The sequence below is a fragment of the Herpailurus yagouaroundi genome, unplaced genomic scaffold (assembly GCF_014898765.1).
Source record: "Herpailurus yagouaroundi ecotype Mexico unplaced genomic scaffold, PumYag 77, whole genome shotgun sequence".
NCBI classification, from domain to species: domain Eukaryota; kingdom Metazoa; phylum Chordata; class Mammalia; order Carnivora; family Felidae; genus Herpailurus; species Herpailurus yagouaroundi.
The window spans coordinates 24062515-24081999 of record NW_024412388.1 but is presented as its reverse complement, the minus strand read 5'-3'; the positions used below and the strand labels follow the sequence as shown (position 1 = coordinate 24081999).

The following is a 19485-nucleotide window of genomic DNA, read 5'->3' as shown; positions in this document are numbered from 1 at the left end:
GGGGTGGGGTGGAGGGCTCATCCCAGCAGTAATTCCGGAGCCCTTTGATCTATCAGGGACAGACTAGGAAGACTAGCCCCTGGATTTGAGATGGTCTGGATGGGTTTGTTTGGGCTAGGGCGGGTGTCCCCAGAGAGCCTCTGTGTACCCCATGGCAGTCTCCACTAGGTGAAGGGTGGGGGCAAAAGTGGGCTTGGTCTACTTTGGGCATGGTGTAGACGTGGGGGAGAGTCCACCTGGCCCTGGGGCAGAACAGGCACCTGGGGAGTGTCTCCCTCGCTGCCACAGGGGTCAGTATGGATTCTGTACTGGGTATGCCCTGATGGTGGTGGTGGTGAGGCTTGAGGGAGGGTCTTCCCTGGACCCAGATTGACAGATTTTCTCTTCTCTTCTCTTCTCCCTTCCCCCATCACTCTTCAGAAAGGGATAGGTCTCGCCTGGGGTGGCTGTGTGTGGTAGGCATTTCTGTGTCCCCAAATAAGGTTCCAGCTGGTCTCTGCCCTCTTCGCTCCCTCCCAACCCCCAGGTAATGGAGCTGAGTAAGTAGTTAGTAACTCAGCTTTTGGTCAGATGACCTGGGTTCAAAAGATGTATGACCTGGGCAGGCTACATAACCCTTCTGAGCCTCAGTTGGCCCTCTATAAAATGGGTCAGTGATAAATGCCTCATATAGTTTCTGGGAGAATGAAATTAGGTTGTATAGAGTGTCTGGCATCTAGTGGTGCTCAACAATGATTGGCTTATTGGGCGTTCGTCTTCAAGGCCAAGGTCAGGCCCTTTGCCACTCTACTATTCCCAGAGGAGAAGTGCAGAACAGGTTCTAGTGACTTCACTCTATCCCCCAGGATAATAAAGCCAGAAAACACCTTTAGCTCCCCAGAGTGGGTCCAGGGAGCCTGTGACTATCAGTCTCTTCCCTCCCTCACCCATCTTTCACCATCCCACTGGACTGCTCTGGGATCAGCTCTGGCCAGAGGGGCATCAGTGAAAGCCAGGCCAAGGTCTCTGAGGTCCTGGCTCCAGTGTGGAGACTGGGGAGGTAGGAAAAATGCAGGGAAGAAACCCAGGTCAAGGTCCCCAAAGGCAGGCTTGCCTAATGGGGGGGGGGGGGGAGGGCACGTGGGAAATCAGCCACAGAGGAGAACATGGTGCACAGAGGAGCCTCTTACCTCTCCCCAGGAGGTCAGACGCCATCGGGAACTTTCCAGGACAGTTAGTGCTTCAGATTAGAGTTAGGGGGCGACCCAGGCTCAGGGCCCAAGAGTTTGAAGAAACCTGGCTTTGGCGTGAGTGGCTTGGTGAAGGGCAGGTAAGAGGGAGAGAAGAGAGAGGGCTTGAATCCACGGCGTTCTGCTGGGCCGGAAGTCCTCTGGGCAGTGTGGCTGGGCCTGGGTCCCACCGGGGAGTGGCAGCCTCTCAGCCTCCAGTCTGCCCGGGTAGCCCTGACATTGGGGAACAAAAGCTTTCGGTTCCTGTAGCAACGGCGGCTCCAGCTGCTGCAAAGTTCCGGGGAGGCGGGCGGAGGGCGGCTGAGTCACCGCCCCCTCCCCCGCCGCCCTCGAGGCACCGCCCCCACCCCCCACCCCGGTCTCCCTTCTCTTGGTGGGCGGAAGGCCCCCTCCCCAGACCGAAAGGCCCTTGAGAAAAAGGAGGAGTGGCCGGCTCCGCCAGGTGGAGAAGGCGGGGCCGCACTGGGGTGGGGGGGGAACCCCCCTCCCCTCGGTCCTGCCCGCCAGCTCCAGAGGCTGGATGGAAATGTGCGCCCTCCTGGGTACCAGAGCTCCGGGAGAGGGGTCCTTGGGGACCCTGCCAGCCGGCCAGTGCAGGGGCAGGGGACCCGAAGGCCCCGAGTGGGGGGTCCCCGCCTGCGTGTCGGCCTGGGCTCGGCCCGGCAGCGAGCGCCCGGGAGGCGGAGGGTGAGTGACGGGCGGGCGAATTGGAGCTGCCAGGTGGATAAACGCGACCGACGTGCGCACCGCTGCGCCCCCTCCCCCACCCGCCGCCCCTCCCCCGACCGCGGCCCTGGGCTCCGAGCGCCCGGTCACCCAGCGCCGCGCTGCTCCCAGCCGGCAGGGCGCAAGGGGGTCGATCCCCGGGATCCCCGAGACCCAGGCCTTGCCCTGAGGTGCCCCCCGCCCCCCCCCCCCCCAGCCCCAGTCTTTTCCCTTACAGCTGCTGCGAAAGCCTCCTATTCCCTCATTAGTGCAGAAGGGAAGCCCGAGGCTGAGCAGGCCTGCGGGGTCTGGGAGGAAGGGGGTCTCAGTGTGCTAGGACACAGGGTGGGTGGCATTCTCAAGTTTGCTGGCGGGCGGCAGGCATGCGGTGGAGGTAGCTGGAGGAGGGGGTCCCTAAGACTGAGATTATGCCAATGGGCAACTCACCCATCTCAGCCCAGTGAGGTCCTGAGGGAGGAGGCTTTTAGATTATCCTCTCCATTAACCTCCTGACGCGGGAAGTTCTTCCTCAGAGCTGAGCTCCATACCTATCTTCTCTAGCTCTTGTGCGTGTATGTGATCTTGCTGTTTGGGTTTGGAGGTGGCCAAGCCATTCACATGGCTCAACCCAAAGGGCCTTCCCAGAGATAGCGGTGGAGCTCAGCAGGAAAGCCGGGAGAGTTTGTGAGGTTCCGTGGGAGGGGGGAAGGGAAGGTGTGCATACACTGTCTGTGCCAGGCTCTGTGCTGGGAACTCACTGGGACGCTGAACAAGAAAGTGTGTGTAATCCTGGGGGCAGGGATCATGGTCTCCAGCCCACAGAGCGGGGAACTTGCCTCTGTTCAGGGAGGTTGAACATGGCTAATAACCGCTTCGGCTGCCTGGGAGGCAAGGATCCTTCCAGGTCCCCTCCCACGAGAGGGTCTCTCTGACTTGGAATTGGGCTTTTTGCCTTATTTTGTGGATGTGGAGTGAGATTTAAAAAGGGCGCCCAAAGGTCTTATGTCATAGCAGGAACCACGAGGGTAATACATACCCAGGGTGAAATTCCCAAGTTGGTGTGAAGGGGCTGTCTGGAGGAGGGGGCTTGGTCAGGGTTTAGAGGCGGCTCAATTCTGGAGAAGCCAGGCTGTGGCTCTGAGGATGTGGACCTAGTGCTTCTTGATGGATTGGTGCTATGGAGGAGGGAGGAGCTGAGGCCCAGGAGGTGGGGTTGGGGGGGGGGGGTGGTCTGAGCCCCCAGCTTCAGGAACACACAAAGGAGGGAACAGCAAGTCAGACCCCACCTGCCACTTAGCTGTCATATGCTAAGCCTCAAAGAACCAAATGCCTGTGTATATTCACACTAGAGAGTATATTTCCATCTCTCTCCATGTGTACGAGTGTCTGGCTCTTTTATACCTTGTACACGTGAGTGCCTGTACCCTAGTGTGCACGTGAATTCACTCATCTGTGGCTTCACTGATCTGTGTGCATGCTGAATGCCTGTGAACACCTGTCTATACATGCATCTGTGCATACATGCTTTTGTGTGCACGTCGCATGGCACAGCAATGTTCAAGCCTGTGTGTGTGTGTGTGTGTGTGTGTGTGTGTTCCTCACCTTGCTCTAAGTGGGGGAGGCGAGGCCAGTTATAATGAGCCCCCACCTCCCCTCTGCTGAGCTACAGCTATGGCCTGAATTTTGCAGCCTGCTTAAAAATAATTGGGGGCAGCGGGGGGATTGGATGTCAGTCATCATCAGCCACTGGCTTCGCTGGTGCCGCAGCAGGCTGGGCGGGCTGAACAGTTTAGGACAGGCATGATGTGGGGGCGGGGGAGGCCAGGGGTCTTGTGTCCCTTTTGCAGTTCTGACAGGAGCAGTGGAGACACAGCCTGTTCTGACTTTTGTTGGATAACTCCAGGCGGGTCTTTGGGGGAGGGTGGGGCCGCTCCTCCCCAATAAATGAGCCTGCCTGGAGCTTGAGCCCCCACCCCTCCTTCCCCCTATGGCTGGGGAGGGGCAAGTGCGGGATCTGGGGGAGTGAGGAGTTCCATGGTTGCTGCACAGAGGCTGGAATTCTGGGGTTCTAATTCCTGCTCTCTCACCACCCCCACCTCCAGCCACTATTGAGGCTCCTAAAAAGCTAAGGGGAAATCTGTGCCTGGGGAGCAGCTACGTCTTGGGAAAATCTAGCCACACCTGTGAGTTATCCTATGTTTGTGATTCAGTTCCCAGAGCCAATGGCTTCTCCATTGGGCGTGCAGCCTGAGCAAGGAAGGGGACAGAGCAAGAGGTGGATGAGAGGGAACCCCAGAGGTGGATGAGAGGGAACCCCAGGCTGGGGCCTCAGGTCCCGGGCTCCAGTCCCAGCTGGACCACTCTGTGTGATCTTGAGCAGGTTGCCTCCCTTCTTGGAGCCTCATCCTTTGTCCTTTAATGTGGAGCAACCAGGCTCTAGGGGCCCATCCAGTGCTGTGAGCTATGCTGCCGGCATGGAGGAGGGAGGCAGCATGGATCACTTAGGGGGCAGGGCCGGGAGCAGGGTTGAGCCAGCCCAGGTGCCAGGCTCTGGTTTCCGGACAGCGCTGTGGACAGGCTGTGGGCAGTGTGGACAGGCTGTGGGCAGTGGCTCTGTCCTGGCTTGGTAGGTGGGAAGGCACCTGCAGGTGCCCTGCCCACCAGCTTCTGTCCACTCGGCCCTGACCGTCCTGAGTGTCTGTCGGGGCATGGCCTGGGTCCTGGCTGCCTGCCCACGCATGGAGAGTACATTCATACCTGCTGAATTTTGCAGCCTTCTGGGAGTTTGGTTTAGGGTATGTAGCGCTTTGCGGGGAGGGAGAAATCAGTGAACTCTGGTCTCCACTCCTGAGATGAGTGAGATAGCCCTGGGGAGACAGCAGGGAATAGAGGTGATGATTGGCGGGCATGGGCTTTCAGGAAAGGGCTGTGGGAGCTGAGAGCTGGGCGATGGCTTGGTGGCCTCCGGAGGTGGGGTGGGGGTGGGGGGCAGGTAGCAGACCCTGAGCCAGGCCTTGGAGGATAACCCATGGCAGGAAGGGAAAAGGGGTTAAGGGGAATACTGCACCCATTTTGCAGATACATCTCCCCTTGTTTCCACCAGGAAATCCACAGCAGTGATACTCATGACGCTCATACTTGTGATGCCCTCCATGGGCATGGCTTGGGTTGTGCGCAGTCCCTGGCACCCCAGTGGTAACTCCTCCCCTTTCTCTCCCACTCAGCAAAGCAAGTGAGTGAGAACGACATTGTTCTGGGAATAACCTTGAATTGCTCTGATTTATAAAAAAGCAAATCGTTGTCAAACACTGCTCCTTTGACAATTACCGCTGGATTATGCGTGACATGGCTCACAACTGATCACGATACGCTGCGACTGAGAGCAACAGTTCTGGAGAATTTAAGTTGGGTGGTGGGGATGAGGCGAGATCCAAGTGTCAGGCCAAGATGCCGGTGGCTGATGAGATTGACTGAGGAATCCTAGGATAACAGAGGCAACAACTGATGTTTCTTAAGGGCTTACAGACTTCCAGACACTCTCCCACGTGCCTTCATTTTACAGGTAAGGCGACTGAGGCTCCGAGAAGTCACGTCCCTTGTCTAAGATCACACAGGTGGACTTGGGCGACTCCAGAGCCTTAACCGCCAGGCCCTCTCCTGCAGCTTGCCACAGGAGACTCAGAGCCCACGCTGGCAGCTCTTGGGGCTGCTGACCACTGTCTCTCTCCACAGGGCAAGGGACATAGGATGACCCCAGCCTGTCCCCTCTTACTATCTGTGATTCTGTCCCTGCGCCTGGCCGCCGCCTTCGACCCTGCCCCCAGCGCCTGCTCCGCCCTGGCCTCGGGCGTGCTCTACGGGGCCTTCTCACTGCAGGACCTCTTTCCTACCATCGCCTCAGGCTGCTCCTGGACCCTGGAGAACCCTGACCCCACCAAGTACTCCCTCTACCTGCGCTTCAACCGCCAGGAGCAGGTGTGCGCCCACTTTGCCCCCCGTCTGCTGCCCCTGGACCACTACCTGGTCAACTTTACCTGCCTGCGGCCTAGCCCAGAGGAAGCCGTGGCCCAGGCGGAGGCAGAGGCGGGGCGGCCAGAAGAGGAGGAGGAGGCAGCGGGGCTGGAACTGTGTGGCGGCTCGGGCCCCTTTACCTTCCTGCACTTCGACAAGAACTTCGTGCAGCTGTGCCTGTCGGCAGAGCCCTCGGAGGCCCCGCGCCTGCTGGCGCCCGCTGCCCTGGCCTTCCGCTTCGTCGAGGTCTTGCTCATCAACAACAACAACTCCAGCCAGTTCACCTGTGGCGTGCTGTGCCGCTGGAGTGAGGAGTGCGGCCGCACTGCTGGCAGGGCCTGTGGCTTCGCCCAGCCAGGCTGCAGCTGCCCCGGGGAGGCGGGGGCTGGTTCGGCCACCACCGCGCCTCCGGGCCCGCCTGCTGCCCACACCCTGTCCAATGCCCTGGTGCCTGGGGGCCCGGCCCCACCTGCTGAGGCCGATTTGCATTCAGGGAGCAGCAATGACCTGTTCACAACCGAGATGAGATATGGTGAGTCAGAGCAGGGCCCCGGTGGGGTGGGCGTGCCCAGGGCTGAGGGTACGCTCTGGTCCCCGTCTTGGCAGATCCTCAGGCCATTTGCGTAGTTCTTCGCCCCTGTCCCCTCTGTGTCCAGCCTTCTCCGGGTGCTGGGGTCCCCGAAATGGATTGGGGTTAGACCCCACTAACCCCAAACTCTTGTTTGTAGTCTGGGTAGGTGAATGGGGGGCAGAGATGAGACAATGCAGCGTGGTGAACCCAGGGAGAGGACCCTCCCACTAGGCAATCAAGGAAGGCTTCCTGAAGGAAGTGATACAGGCGCAAGCAGAGATCTGAAGGACACGTGGAAGCCAGCCAAGCCAAAGAAGTGGTGAGGGCGCTCCGGGCAGAGGGAGCAGTGCGTGCCAAGTCGACAAGTTTGCCTGGAGGCTGGAGAGTAGGCAGGGAGCAGGGACATGTTCCTGCCCACACGGGTCGGCGCTTTTTGGCAGTGGCCCCAGGGTCAGGGCAGAGGGAGGTGCAGAAGAATGTGCCTGGGTGAAGAGGACTGGGCTTCGAGGCTGCCCTGGAGGGCTGGGCTGGCTCCGCTCCCAGCATCCCCTGTCTCCCCCTCTGGGCCCATGTCTTCTGGGACCGAGGCTGCCACAGCTGCTAGAGCTTCCTGCTGACTGGGCAAAAGCTCTGCGAGCCCTTGAGCCCTGCCTGCTCCCGCTCCCACCCCGGCTCCCTCACCACAGCCACTTTCTGCCGACCCTCCTTCCTTGCAGCTACAAAGCCCCCAGGCCCTCATCTGGATCCTGTGCGCCCACCGAACAGTGCCGGGCCAGTGACTGGCCAGGGGGTGGGGGTGGGAGGGAGGCAGAGCTGGGATCTGGTCCCCAGCTCTGGGACTAAAAGGGAGTTCCCTTCCCTCTCCTGGCCTCAGTTTCCCCATTTGGGATAACAGGTGCTGGCCTCCCATCATGAGGATGTCACGCAGGGATGGAAGTCAGAAGAGCCATGGAGATCGGCCTGAGAGGATTTACAGGGACACAGGGGGTCTTGTGTGAGGGCTGCTAGGAGTATTGGAGGAGTATGATCTGTCCCCACCCCTGCTTTGAAGGCCAGTGCCCGGGAGTTGAGCACTGCCTTTGACTATTATCACCTTGAGTGGATCCCATCTTTTTGGCGTCAGTTTCTTCATCTGTAAAATGGGGAGCTGTCTCTGAGTTAATTAGAGGGCCAGTTATCATGACAGTGGCCTCTCCCAATGCAGTGGGGAGGCACTTCTCAACCTCCCCTGTGAGACATCTGGCACCGTGCCTATCCGTGGCAAGTGCCCAGTGGCCTTGCTCTGGCCTCTCCCCCTGGCCAGCTTGGCCTCTAACATCGGTCGATGAAGCCGTCCGAGTGACAGCCAGGCCGTGGGCAGGTTACAGGCCCTGGAGGCTGGCCTGGGATTTAGTGCCTGCAGGAAGAAATTGAATTTCGCTTCTTTGTCGAACATTGGCGGAGAGTGCCAGGCGTATATCAGGAGGTTTATGACTCTTCCTGCCTGGCGGCCGCTGCCCGTCACTCTGTGGGGGCCTCCCCCATCGCGCTCAGCAGAGGGCAGGCTCTTTTGTCTGGCTTTCCCTGCGGTCCATTGGCCCAGTGGTCTCCAGTGGACGGAGCAAGGCTCTGCCCTCATGGGCGGGCACCATCTGGGCAAGCTGCCATGTGGAGCACAGAGCCAGGAGCAGCCAGCTGGGCTTGGTGAAGCCGGAAACAGGAGTTGGTTGGTAGTCGGAGTGACTTTGGGGGTCAGAGAGGGCTGGTGATGGGAAGGCCACCATTGTCCCCATCATCACAGCCTCTGCTGGGGGCCTCTGGGACTGAGCATGGGTGGAGATTGGGTGCTGACTGTCCCTGGGCATGAGGCCTAGTATTATCTCTGAGCTGGGAGTCCCAGGCTCCCAGCTGTTCCACACCTGACCTCTGCTCATGCTCCTTGTCCTGCTTGGCATGTTTTCAGGCTGCTCCATGGGGTTGCCTGCAGGGAGGGCCCTCGTGGGGAGTTACAGGGGGTGATGTGGCATTGGTCATCCTAAGTGATCTTGTCCAGCACACTGGTGCCCAGAGCCCCTTCCTCTCCCCTGGCAGGCAAGAGGCTTTTACTTTTCCTCTCTGCCATCTCCTTCCTTCTGCCCAGTCTCTTAGGGGCAAGAGACAGTGGGCGTATGTCTCGATTTGTTCCATGTGGCAGTGGGCATCTGAGGGACAGGGCACTGTCAGGACTCAGGGCCCTTTGTGTCTGGTTGGCAGGACCCCCTCCTCCCCACTGGGCCAGCTGGACACGTGTACCAGCTGTGGGAGGACCGGCTCACATGTGGAACTGCCAGATTGAGAACGAGATTGGTGGGCAAGGCGGTGAACAGGAAGAGTAAGACCCTCGTCCTAGCCCCTCTGCCAGGCCCTGTGGCAGGGGAGCTGTGTTCCCCTTCTCTGGGACACTCTGCATAGAATCCGTCGAAGGCAAGGCCAGGTGGAGTGGGACTGGGTCCGTGCTGGAAGAGTGGCACTGGGGGACAGTGCCTGGGTGGAGTGCCTGGGCCCGCCTCAGAGCCCAGTGCGTTTGACAAGAGGGTACAGGCGCCTGTTAATTTCACGCAAACTGCCTTTGATAGATCTCTTGTTATTTTTGGTGAGTTGAGCCATAAATTTGTGCCATCTTGCTGCCGCAATCTGTTAAGTGGGGAGAGAGGAAGAAAGGGAAGGCAGGCAGGAAGGAGCCCAGCGGATGCTGGCTGAGGCCGGGGTGGGGGGCAGGGAGCAGGAATCGCGGTGAAGACGTGGCGCTGCCACCCTGCGTTTCCTGCCTGCTCACCCCTCCCCGGTCCTGACGAGACACTGGCCAGTGGGGATGGCTGTGCAGACTGACACCTGGGGGAACCTCCTCTCTCCTCTCCCGCACTCCCTGCCTTCCTCAGAGGTGCTGTCCCATCCTTGGCTGGCTGGCTGCTGCTCACCCACCTCCCCATCACCCAGGCCCCATTCCGGAGGCCAGAGTTCAAATCCCCACTCTGCCACTGCTGCTGGGTGACTTGGACGATGGGCTGCCCCACGGGGGCCTCGGGGCCTCCAGTAATCTGTGCATCACTTCCCAGATCCAGCCCCCATACTCTCCATCGTGGCACAGACTCTTCAGCCTGGCATTCCAGCCCCACCCCAGACCCAGCTGCCACCTGCTATTCAGCCTTCCCTCTAGTTCCGTCCTACCCTTGACCAGGGCTTCACACTGGCCCCTGAGCCCCTGCTTTCTGGACTCCCTGCTTTTGCTTGGGCCTTTCCCTCACCTGGAATGCCCTTTGGCCTTGGTTTTCCACAACTTCCCATTTTTCCCAGGGCTGCTCAACCCGTTTCCTCTAGGAAGCTCCTTGTACCTGCCCAACCTAGTCCTAGATTGGTCTTTCTCCTCCCGGTGCTCAGGCCCTGCTGTCCTCTTTTGGCCAGCCTGGTCCGCTGGTGGGAAGTGCAGCCTTACCTGCCTGTTTGGTGCTCAGACACCGGGGAGGCCAGGCCTCTCTCATGGTGGGAGGAGGGGGCACCTCACACATTCAGTACATTTCCTAGAAGGTCCTTCCAGCCGAGATCTGTGCTTCTGGAGCTCTGTGTGCTCTGTCACAGGATGGGGAGTGGGACCCAGTTTCCCCCAGATATCTCAGCAGGGACTGAGTCCCCACCCACCCATCACACACATCTCTGTGTCTTTATTGGAGCGGAGTTTGTGCCGGGCCTTGGGTTGGCTCTGGGTGAATGAGATCCCAGGTGCACCAGATGTACCTCCTGCCCTCTGATCGGGGAGAGCGACCACTAGGTATACAGTGGTGGTCAAAGCCACAGGCTGAAGTTTCCTGGCCCTGGATTCAATTCCCAGCCCCACCACTGACTAAGCTCTGCGACCGTGGGCAGGTTTCTTCACCTGCCATTTCATTACCTGTAAAGTCGGGATAGTTGGGCTATTCACAGAGTGATGATAAAGATGAAACAAGAGAATATAGGTCAGTGCTTAGTACAGTGCCTGGCACATGGTAAATCCCTAATAAATAGCTGCGTGTTGTCATAATTTAGTGCCATAGGTTTGATGTACCTGGGCCAGATGTCAAGGGAGGAGGAAGAGTGCGGGGTTCAACCACAGAGGGGTGGGAAGGCAGTCTAAAGAAGGTGATTCTGAGTTGGGTTTTGAGGAGTGAATAGGAATTCACTACCCATGGAATTTTTCTTTACATTGAATCACTTCTAAAATGTAATACGTTAGGAAGAAATTTCACATCTTACCTGGAAAAAGAGTATCACTTATCTGAAGCAAAAGATAACAGAAGAAATAGCCCCAGTGAAAACAAAGCGATGCTAGCAAATTCTAGCTAGACGTTCGTCCTTCTTGTCGATTTGTTAGAAAGAGAAATGAGCACGTGCCGGCGGTGTGTGAAAGTCTCAGACTACACGGAGACTTTATCTTGCATGCATTTGCAAGGGTTAAGAGTAAGGCAACCATATAATTTATCATCTAAACTGGGACATTTTTGAGGTTTTTAAAGCAGGGGAAGGGGGCCTATTAATTATGTCATGGCAGCAGGCACAAACCCGGTGACCCCAGGCATATTGGCAGGAAGTCACCCTAATTAAAAGAGACCTAGAAGGGGTAACTGCCCCAGTCCATGATGCAGGGTTTTTTAAGGGCACATTGGTGAGCCACCCCAACTCATTTCCTGCTGCACGCTTTGGGAAACCTGGCAGGAGGAAGCAGCCTGTGCAAGGACATGGAAGTGTGAGCCCCGGTGGTGGGAGATGGGCCCAAGGTTCTGACTGCCATCCCCAGACACTGGGACCCCCGCCTCCATTGACCAAAGGCCTCAAGCCAGCAAGAAGTTGGGTATCGTGGGGGAGGTGGGATGAGTCAGTTGTGGTCCCCGCTCTCGAGGAGCTCCTGGCTGTGTGGGGGGAGGTGGCAGGGACCCAGCTAGCTCTGTCGAGAGGCTGGGCAGATAGGCCAGCAGCTCGGGGGAGGGAGTCATTGGGGGGGGGGGCCGCAACTGGCATTCTGGCTGAGTATCTGGTCTCACAGGGATACCCAGTTGCATTGGACTGCAGAGGTAGAGCTTGGAATTTTCAAAAGCCATCTCTCTCTCTGCCCCTGCCCTCCCTCTCCCCCCACCCCCGGGTTTTTTTTTGTTTTTTTTTTTTTTTTTTGGCACTGTAGGGTTCACGAAGCACTGCTGGGGGTGGGAAGCCATGGAGGGACATGACAGAACCATGTTTCAAGGGGATCTGTTGGTGCCTACTCAGGGCTCCAGGGCCAGCTTCAGGGAGGATGTAGAGAGCCCTGGGAGGGCTGGCTGCTTTGTAAATCTGCACTGCTCTCCCCGTGGAAGTGATGATTATCGTGGTTATTTTTAACATATTCATGACAAAGGAGGCTGAGGGGGCTGGACTGTGTGGAGTCTGGGGGGCAGGGTCTGCAGAGCATGGCGGAGCAGGTGCCTACCGTCCTGCTCAGATGGCAGAGAGCCCCTGTGCCCACCCAGCCTGCCGGTGCAAGGGGGGAACAAGAGTGGCCCCTGGGTGATTGGGGTGGAGGAACCCTCAGGGATATCTGGCCCATGTCTGCTGAATGCCTGTCTTGTGTCTGGCTGCTCAGAGCTGGGCCCTCTGTGCAAGAGGAGTGAGGGAGATTGATACCCTCCCTTAGTGCCCACAAGAGGGATGAGCCTAGGTTACTCTCAGCCGCAGTGGAAGACAATCTAGGGTCTCAGCCACAGGAGAAGGGGCCAGCATACCAAAACCCCTGTGTGGTCAGCCTGGGAAGGCTTCCTGGAGGAGGCAGTATTTGACACGTAGAAGATTTTGGCAGATGGAGGTAGAGGAGGGCATTGCAAGGGGGAGGGAACACCAATCTCAGGGAGGAAAGCAGGTGGATAACAAGAGAGGGGGCAGTCCCTTTGCACAGAGAGCTTATTGTATTCCAGGCGGTCCATATCTCTTGTTTCATTTAATTCTGAACCTGTGGTAGGACGTGTCCTCTTTATTTTCAGTTGAAGATTTTTTTAAGCTCAGAGAGGTGAGGCGACTTGCCCAAGGGCACACAGCAAGACTGGCAGAATTGAGAATCAAATCTGCTTCTGTCTCTGGTTCTCTAATCCATGTCCTTCCCACTGGTCCACATGACCTTGCAGTGTGCTTGGCTGCCTGGTGGGGAGAGGAAAACAGGACTGGACAGGGCATCAGAGGCTGGCACATGCCAGGCTCAGAGGCTTACACTGGTAGCAGTGGGGAGCCACTGAAGGCTCCTCAGCAGGGGAGTTCGTGCGCTTTGCGCTGGGCTCCCAGAGGATCACTTTGGAGGCTGCTGAAGAGAATCAGGCTCACCTGGGGGAGGGGGGCAGTGGGGGAGTGGATGTGCAAAGGAACAATAAGAAGGTGGCGTGAAAACAGGATAACAGTAGCAAGTGTGAGGGGCTTTGGCGGGATGAGGGAGTGACTCAGGGTCCTATGGGAATTAAGAAAGCCATCTCTCAGGAGGCTCCAACTGCATTTTGTTAGAGCCAGCGCAGCTCAGTAGAAAGAGCACGGGCTCCAGAGGAGTCAGGCAAGCCTGGCTTCGAATGCCACGCAGCCTGTCTCCGGCGTGCGACCCTGGAGCCTCCTTCCTCATCAGTAACATGGGAGAACCCATCCTCATTAGGATTAAACGAGGTGCACGGTGACTGGCAATAGCGGGTTGTGTAGTGAGTGTTACCTCATTCAAAACAAAACGGAACAGTGAGGAGGTCCTCAGGGGTAGAGCAGGGTAGCGTGTCCTGGGGAAGCGGGTCCGTCCACACCAGGGCGGGCTCGCAGGTGGGAAGGCCTATAGATTGCAGAACTTGTGAGGATCCGGGTCCTACAAGCTGCCTTTTCCTGGACCCCTTCTTGTCCTGTTGGCTCAGCTGCCTCTTAGACTCCCCCAGCTGTGGGCCCAGAGCTGGCTGTGGCCTGCCTCATGGCATATGCTGAGCTGAAACATTGTTTGAGTGGGTGACCCCCCTGGTGTTCCTCCCCTTCGGGTAGAACTAGCTTTCACACGTGGGGGAAATAGACTGCCAGCCCCCCTTCTGAGGGGGTACAAGGGAGGGCAGTCAGTGCAGGCCCCTGCTGGGTAGCCTCGGGCTTGTTCCCTCCCCTCTCTGGCCCAGCCCGGGAGGCCGGGAGAGGGACTCAAGAGCTGGGCCTGGGACACGTTCTGATTTTCAAATAGGGTGGATCCTAGAAACCACCTCCATCACCTCTGGTTGTGTCGTGGGGGCTGGCCCGCAAAGTGCTGGTGCACGGTTTGTAGAGGATGTGGGGACCACGGGAAGCAGCGAGGGGGTCAGACTGCTGTCTCGCATGTCCGTGTTTCCTGACCTTACCGGACGCCAGGCTGGTGGATGCCACAGACACGATGATGGTCAAGACGCCAAAGCAGGAACCGGATGACGGGATCCTCAGCTGGATTTGTGATAGGTCGAACAGCATCTGCAGAATGTTTATTAAGAAATGGGTGTCAGGCCCGGGGCTGCTGTAGGTGGAGGGCTGCTGGGCAGAGTCGCTACTCAGGATGACAAGTGCTAATTCCCAGTGACCCCCGTGGGGTGGCAGGGAAAGCTAGGAGCAGTGTGTTCATTGCTGTTTGCTGGTGTTCCTCTGGGCCGGTGTTCACTGGGGTCGGGGAGATGGCGTGCACAGCCTGCCTTCAAAGGGCCAATGGGCGCGGGGAGGTTCAGATGGTCGGAAGATGGCATCCTCTGGGACGACAGGGCACACAGAGGAGGGGACAGCCACTTCTGCCTGAGGAATGGGGGATGAGGAAGACCCCCCAAATGAGAAGCCATGTGAGGTGGATTTTGAAAATCAGGTAGGAGTTTCCCAGGTGAAGGAGGTGATGAACGAGCAGGTGGAGATTCGAGAAGAAGGGGTGATCTTGTCTTAGGCGTGCTGAATTTGAGGGCCCCTCATCAGTAGACCTGTCCAGAAGGCAGGAGGCCACCCAGGAGTGAAGCCCCGAGTGGGGCGCTGGGGGTAATGACTCTGGAGCAGCCACAGAGGGGCTACTTGAACCTTGGGGAGGGGAGTGTGGAGCGAAGCGTGGAGGCCCGATAGGGGAAGGGGCAGGAAGACAGACCAGTCAAGGCGACTGGGACAGAGGAGCCAGACAGGTAGGAGGAAACCTGGAGAGCCAGGGAGGGGAGTGTTTCAAGGCAGGAACAGTCAGCAGGGCCCCGTGCTACCCAGGGGTCAAGTGGGACAAAGCTGCAGAGTGTCCGTAGGATTTAGTGATAAGGAGGGCGTTGATGACTTTGTCAAGAGCGGTTTCAGCAGTAAGATGTGGTCAGAAGCCAGACTGCAGTGGATTACCAGGCGAGGTGACATTTGAGCCAGGATGTGAGTGGCAGGTGAGAAACTAGAGTGCCAGCTGTGGACCACTTAGTGCTGGGGAGGAGGAGGCTGAGGGCAGTGGCTGGAGGAGGAAGGAGGTTCAAAGAGGGGCTCCCCCCAGAATGGAGGTCCATTCTTGGGCTGCCGTGAAAAGACAGTGCCGACCAAATGCTGAGCCAGAGGGTTAACGGATGGCTCAAATGGAGCCCTCCTGGAAGTGGCAGGGGGCAGGGGGGAGTAGATGCAGGGCTGGACCTGCGAGTAGATGCAGGGAATTTGGGAGTTGGAGGGATGGGGCAAGAAGTGTGTGTGTGTGGGGGGATCCTACGCTGCTTTCTTTATAGAAGAGCTCATTGCAGGGGGGGCGGGGCAGAGATGAGCTCAAGGAGAGAGGTCAGGGTCTGGCACAGCCAGCCAAGGTGGGGAGTGGGGAAGGTGGGGAGCCGGGGAGTGCTGCCGAGAAGCCCCGGGCGCCCAGCGGATACGCAGCCCTGAGTCTGTAGTGGTGCCAGTTGGCACAGCTGTGGATTTCTTCAGCAGCCTGGGGGTGGGCGTGGAGAAGGCGGCTTGTCACAAGGCTCCGGGGCTGGGGACTGGCTGAGCGGGTGGGGTGGAGGGCTGGGTGAGGGGATTCGGGAGTCGGCAGGCACGGCACCAGCACCTTCTCTGCGGTCCCGATAGAGTCAGGGACCTGACAGAGGCAGATGCTATTTGAAGGGAGGCCCAGGGGCCTGAAGGGTGGCAGGGGAGGGTGGGGAAGAGGTGCAGGTTGTGAGGGGAGGGGGCATGGTAAAAGTAAACCCACAGTTCCTGCCTTCTGAGCACTCACCACATGCCAAGCAGGGTGCCAAGGGCTTCGTGGCCTCCTGTCGGGGAGTCCGAGAGTCAGCCCTCAAGGTAGGGGGCGTTCGAGTCTTGTTCTACAGAGGCGAAAACAGGGGCAGAGAGGCAAAGACACTTGCCCAAGGTCACACAGCTGGTCAGTGTCCCAGTTGGGATCCAGGATTGTTGGAGTCCAACGCTCTCCTGGGGATCCAGGTTTGCGAGACGGTGGAGAAGTTTGGGGGAGAACATAGATTGAGCTCTGGGACCAGTGGCCGCAGTGGAGGGAAGGGCCCCGGAGTTGATGAGACCATAAGCTAGGCTGAGTGGCACTTCGGGGCCCCCTGTCCGGCGGGTTTGCTCCAGGTGGCCGTCTTCATGCCTGGTCAGAAAGAGCTTTCCCTTGGACGGACGCAGAGACCGGACTGGGCAGCAGGGGGCAGGAAGAGCACAGTCCTCTCGGGTTCCTTCAAACCCTGAGTGCCTGCTAGGTGCTGACCTGGCTTATCAGAAATAGGAGAGGGCCTGGGGTGGGGGGTGGGCGTGGGGGAGAGCAGTCCCTTCTAGTCCGGGGACAGCATGGGCTGAGCCGTGTCCCAGAGGCTATTCCCACCTGCCCAGCAGTCTCTCCACGGGCTGGGTCTTTCCCCTCACACTCGTGTCAGCCCCCATCTAGGCTACCCAGCCTGTGGGAGAGGGCCTGGCTGAGCTCATGTCTGAGCAGCTTTGGAGAATGGGCGTTCCCCACCCCTCCTCCAGCGCGGGTGGTGCTTCCAAGGCCTAGACCAGACACATAAATCAGAGTGATGAGCCGAGAGCCCGGTGGGGCTGGGGCCGCAGCAGCAGCGGCCTCTGGGAGCATCAGCTGCTCTCTCAGCTGCAGGGGCAGCGGAGACGAGGGTCTGCAGGTTGTAGGCACCCACCCTAGGCCCCTGGGTCTCAGAGGCACCTCATTCTGACCTCCAGGCCACAGTCTAGTGCTGCATGGGGAGCAGATTTCTGGACCTGAGACTCAGCCCCTGGCTTGGCATGAATCGTGTCCCAGAGGCAGGCCTGGGGGGTGGTCTGTTCATCAGCCTTAGGAGTCCGTCCTGTGAAGGCAAAGAGCCTGGGCTTCAGGCTCACCAAGCTGTGTGGCCTTGGACAAGTCACTTTTCCTCTCTGGTCCTCAGTGTCTTCATCTTTATTTTTTTTTTTATTAAAAAAAATTTTTTTTTTCAACGTTTATTTATTTTGGGGACAGAGAGAGACAGAGCATGAACGGGCGAGGGGCAGAGAGAGAGGGAGACACAGAATCGGAACCAGGCTCCAGGCTCCGAGCCATCAGCCCAGAGCCCGACGCGGGGCTCGAACCCACGGACCGCGAGATCGTGACCCGGCTGAAGTCGGACGCTTAACCGACTGCGCCACCCAGGCGCCCCAGTGTCTTCCTCTTTAAACAGAGACGTTGGTCCCTACCTCCCAGAGGAGGATTAAAGGAGATAGGTATGGAGAGCACGTGGGCACAGAAGCCTCCCGAAGCTCGTTGATGTGAGCGGCCACTCTTGTTCGGTCTCCCCCAGGCTGGCTGAGGCAAGAGGAGGAAAAGGAAAAGACGGTTGTGAGGCCGTGGGCAAGTCCTGTGTGGCCTCCTGAGCCTCAGTCTCCTTATCTGCGAAATGGTGGTGGTGGGGCAGGGGCAAGGACTTGAGCCTCACTCAGCATTGCCTGCAGCTGGTTCCAGGCCCTCAGGCTGAGGGCGAGCAAGGCTGCCTTGGCTGAGCCCCTGCCACCACCTCCGTGTTCCAGGTGAGGAGCCGGAAGAGGAACCGAAGGTGAAAACCCAGTGGCCACGGTCTGCAGATGAGCCTGGGCTATACATGGCGCAGACAGGTAACCCGGGCCCGCCTCCCTTCCTCTGTGGCGGGGGCCCGACTGTGTGGCGTCTGGTGGCATGTGTGCTTGGCGTGTGCCCGTCTGTGTCTATGTCCCAGAGCTCAGTCACATCTCTGCCACGTGAGGCCTGTGGGCAGGGCTGGGTGGCCTCCTTAATAAGAGCCTGTCACTTGGGGTCAGGGTAGGAGGATCCCTAGGAGGCTGAGTGCTTGGGAGGTGCCCCCTGCCGCCGACGCTGTCCCTCTCTCGTAGGCGACCCGGCGGCTGAGGAGTGGTCCCCGTGGAGCGTGTGTTCCCTGACGTGTGGGCAGGGTCTGCAGGTGCGGACCCGCTCCTGTGTGTCCTCCCCCTATGGGACCCTGTGCAGCGGGCCCCTGCGGGAGACCCGGCCCTGCAACAATTCAGCCACCTGCCCAGGTATGCCCACCCTCCCGCCTGGTCTGCCTGCAGGGTTAGGTCCTGCCTGGGACTCGGGCAGGTTCAGTTTCCAAAGATGGTTGGTTGCCTCCTTTTTTCATTCATCAAACTTGACTGTCCCCCACACTGTGCCTAGCCCCACACAGGGCATTGGGGACACAGATGAATCAGACCAGGGCCCACAGCAGCGGGCTCGGTTCTGGGCCCACCACTCCCCTGTTGCCTACGTCCTGGTAATCAAGGCTCATCTTTTTACCCTCACCGCCCTCCGTATTCCCTTTGCTCTGGCCATACCAGCGCCTCTTGCAGTTTCCCACCTCCCTGCATTTGCTTATTCTTATCCTGTCCGCCCCCCGCCCCTCCACCTTGGCTGTTACAATTCAGTCTGACCTTCAAGGTCTAAGACCAATGCCAATGCCACTTTTTTTTTTTTTCTTTTTTAAATGAAACCTTGCCTGACCGTCCCCTCCCTCCTCTGACTCCCCATCCCAGTCCCCAAAGAGCCTCCTCAGTCCAGCATGGAGTGTTGAGAATGTTGCATGTGCCTGCCTGGGACAGGTGGTCCACCATGGTGGGGGGCCAGCTTCAGCCAGGCCTGCTCCTCGTGCCCTGAGAGAGTGAAGTGGTGCCTAGGCCATAACCAGCTCCTGGCTGTGGATTTAGAGCAAGGCTACATGGGAAGGGGTCTTGGTACCTGGGGGTGTGGCAAGAGCTTGCACAGGGCTGGGGCAAAGCTGTGTTCCAGAGTGTGAGCTCTCTGTGTCAGTGTCCATGTAGAGGTTCGTGTCTCTTTGTGTGTCCATGCGCTTGGGGTGGGGAGGGGCGCTTCTCCTGCCCCAGGTCTGCCATGTTGGATTCTTGCTTCGGGTCTGGGGATGGGGAGGGCTGAAGGGAGGGGGGATGGGCTGGGGCAAATCTTGAGTCCTTTCCTGGGCTTTCCCTGTGCTCCCAGGAGAGGAGGAGCCCTGGCTCCCCTCCCGGGTGGGTCCTAGTCTCCCTATCCTGGTGGCCACAGGAGGCATCCTGTGCCAGTTGGGACTAGACTCCTGTGTCTTCCCCCAAGGGGTGGAGTCCTGGGGCCCAGTGCAGAGCCAATGAGGAGCGGTAGCAGAGCTGCCGGAGCTCCTGATTGGTGGGCGGATGGGCAGTGGGCGGGGCCAGGGTGCCGCCCTGCCACCGGCCACGTGCTTCCTTGCAGTGCACGGCGTGTGGGAGGAGTGGGGGTCCTGGAGCCTGTGCTCCCGCAGCTGCGGGCGGGGGTCCCGGAGCCGGATGCGGACCTGCGTGCCCCCCCAGCACGGCGGCAAAGCCTGCGAGGGTCCCGAGCTGCAGACTAAGCTCTGCAGTATGGCGGCCTGCCCGGGTCAGTAGCGCCCGTGGGCTTCCAGGCGGGCGCTGCCCAGCCGGGTGGGGGTTGGGAGACCCAGGGGAGGTAGTCAGGTCCAGTGCCTTGACCCTGGGGGCCCACGAACTTTAACCAAGTGTGGGGGGTGG

The 19485-nt window shown here is 58.9% G+C and overlaps 1 protein-coding gene across 12 annotated transcripts in view; it reads left to right on the top strand.

Annotated features, from left to right (window-relative positions):
- ADGRB2 (adhesion G protein-coupled receptor B2) overlaps positions 1-19485 on the top strand; it is a 40174-nt gene that overhangs the window by 5086 nt on the left and 15603 nt on the right. For 5 of the 12 annotated variants that reach the window (XM_040467633.1, XM_040467656.1, XM_040467647.1 and 2 more), the window contains exons 2-5: positions 5664-6477; positions 17488-17571; positions 17827-17991; positions 19190-19354. In XM_040467633.1, the coding sequence (XP_040323567.1) occupies positions 5682-6477; positions 17488-17571; positions 17827-17991; positions 19190-19354 (1210 nt within the window). In that variant the 5' untranslated portion in view covers positions 5664-5681. Of the gene's footprint in view, positions 1-5181; positions 5497-5663; positions 6478-17487; positions 17572-17826; positions 17992-19189; positions 19355-19485 lie in introns of those variants that run through there. The other 7 variants (XM_040467673.1, XM_040467670.1, XM_040467666.1 and 4 more) reach the window with 5 other exon arrangements.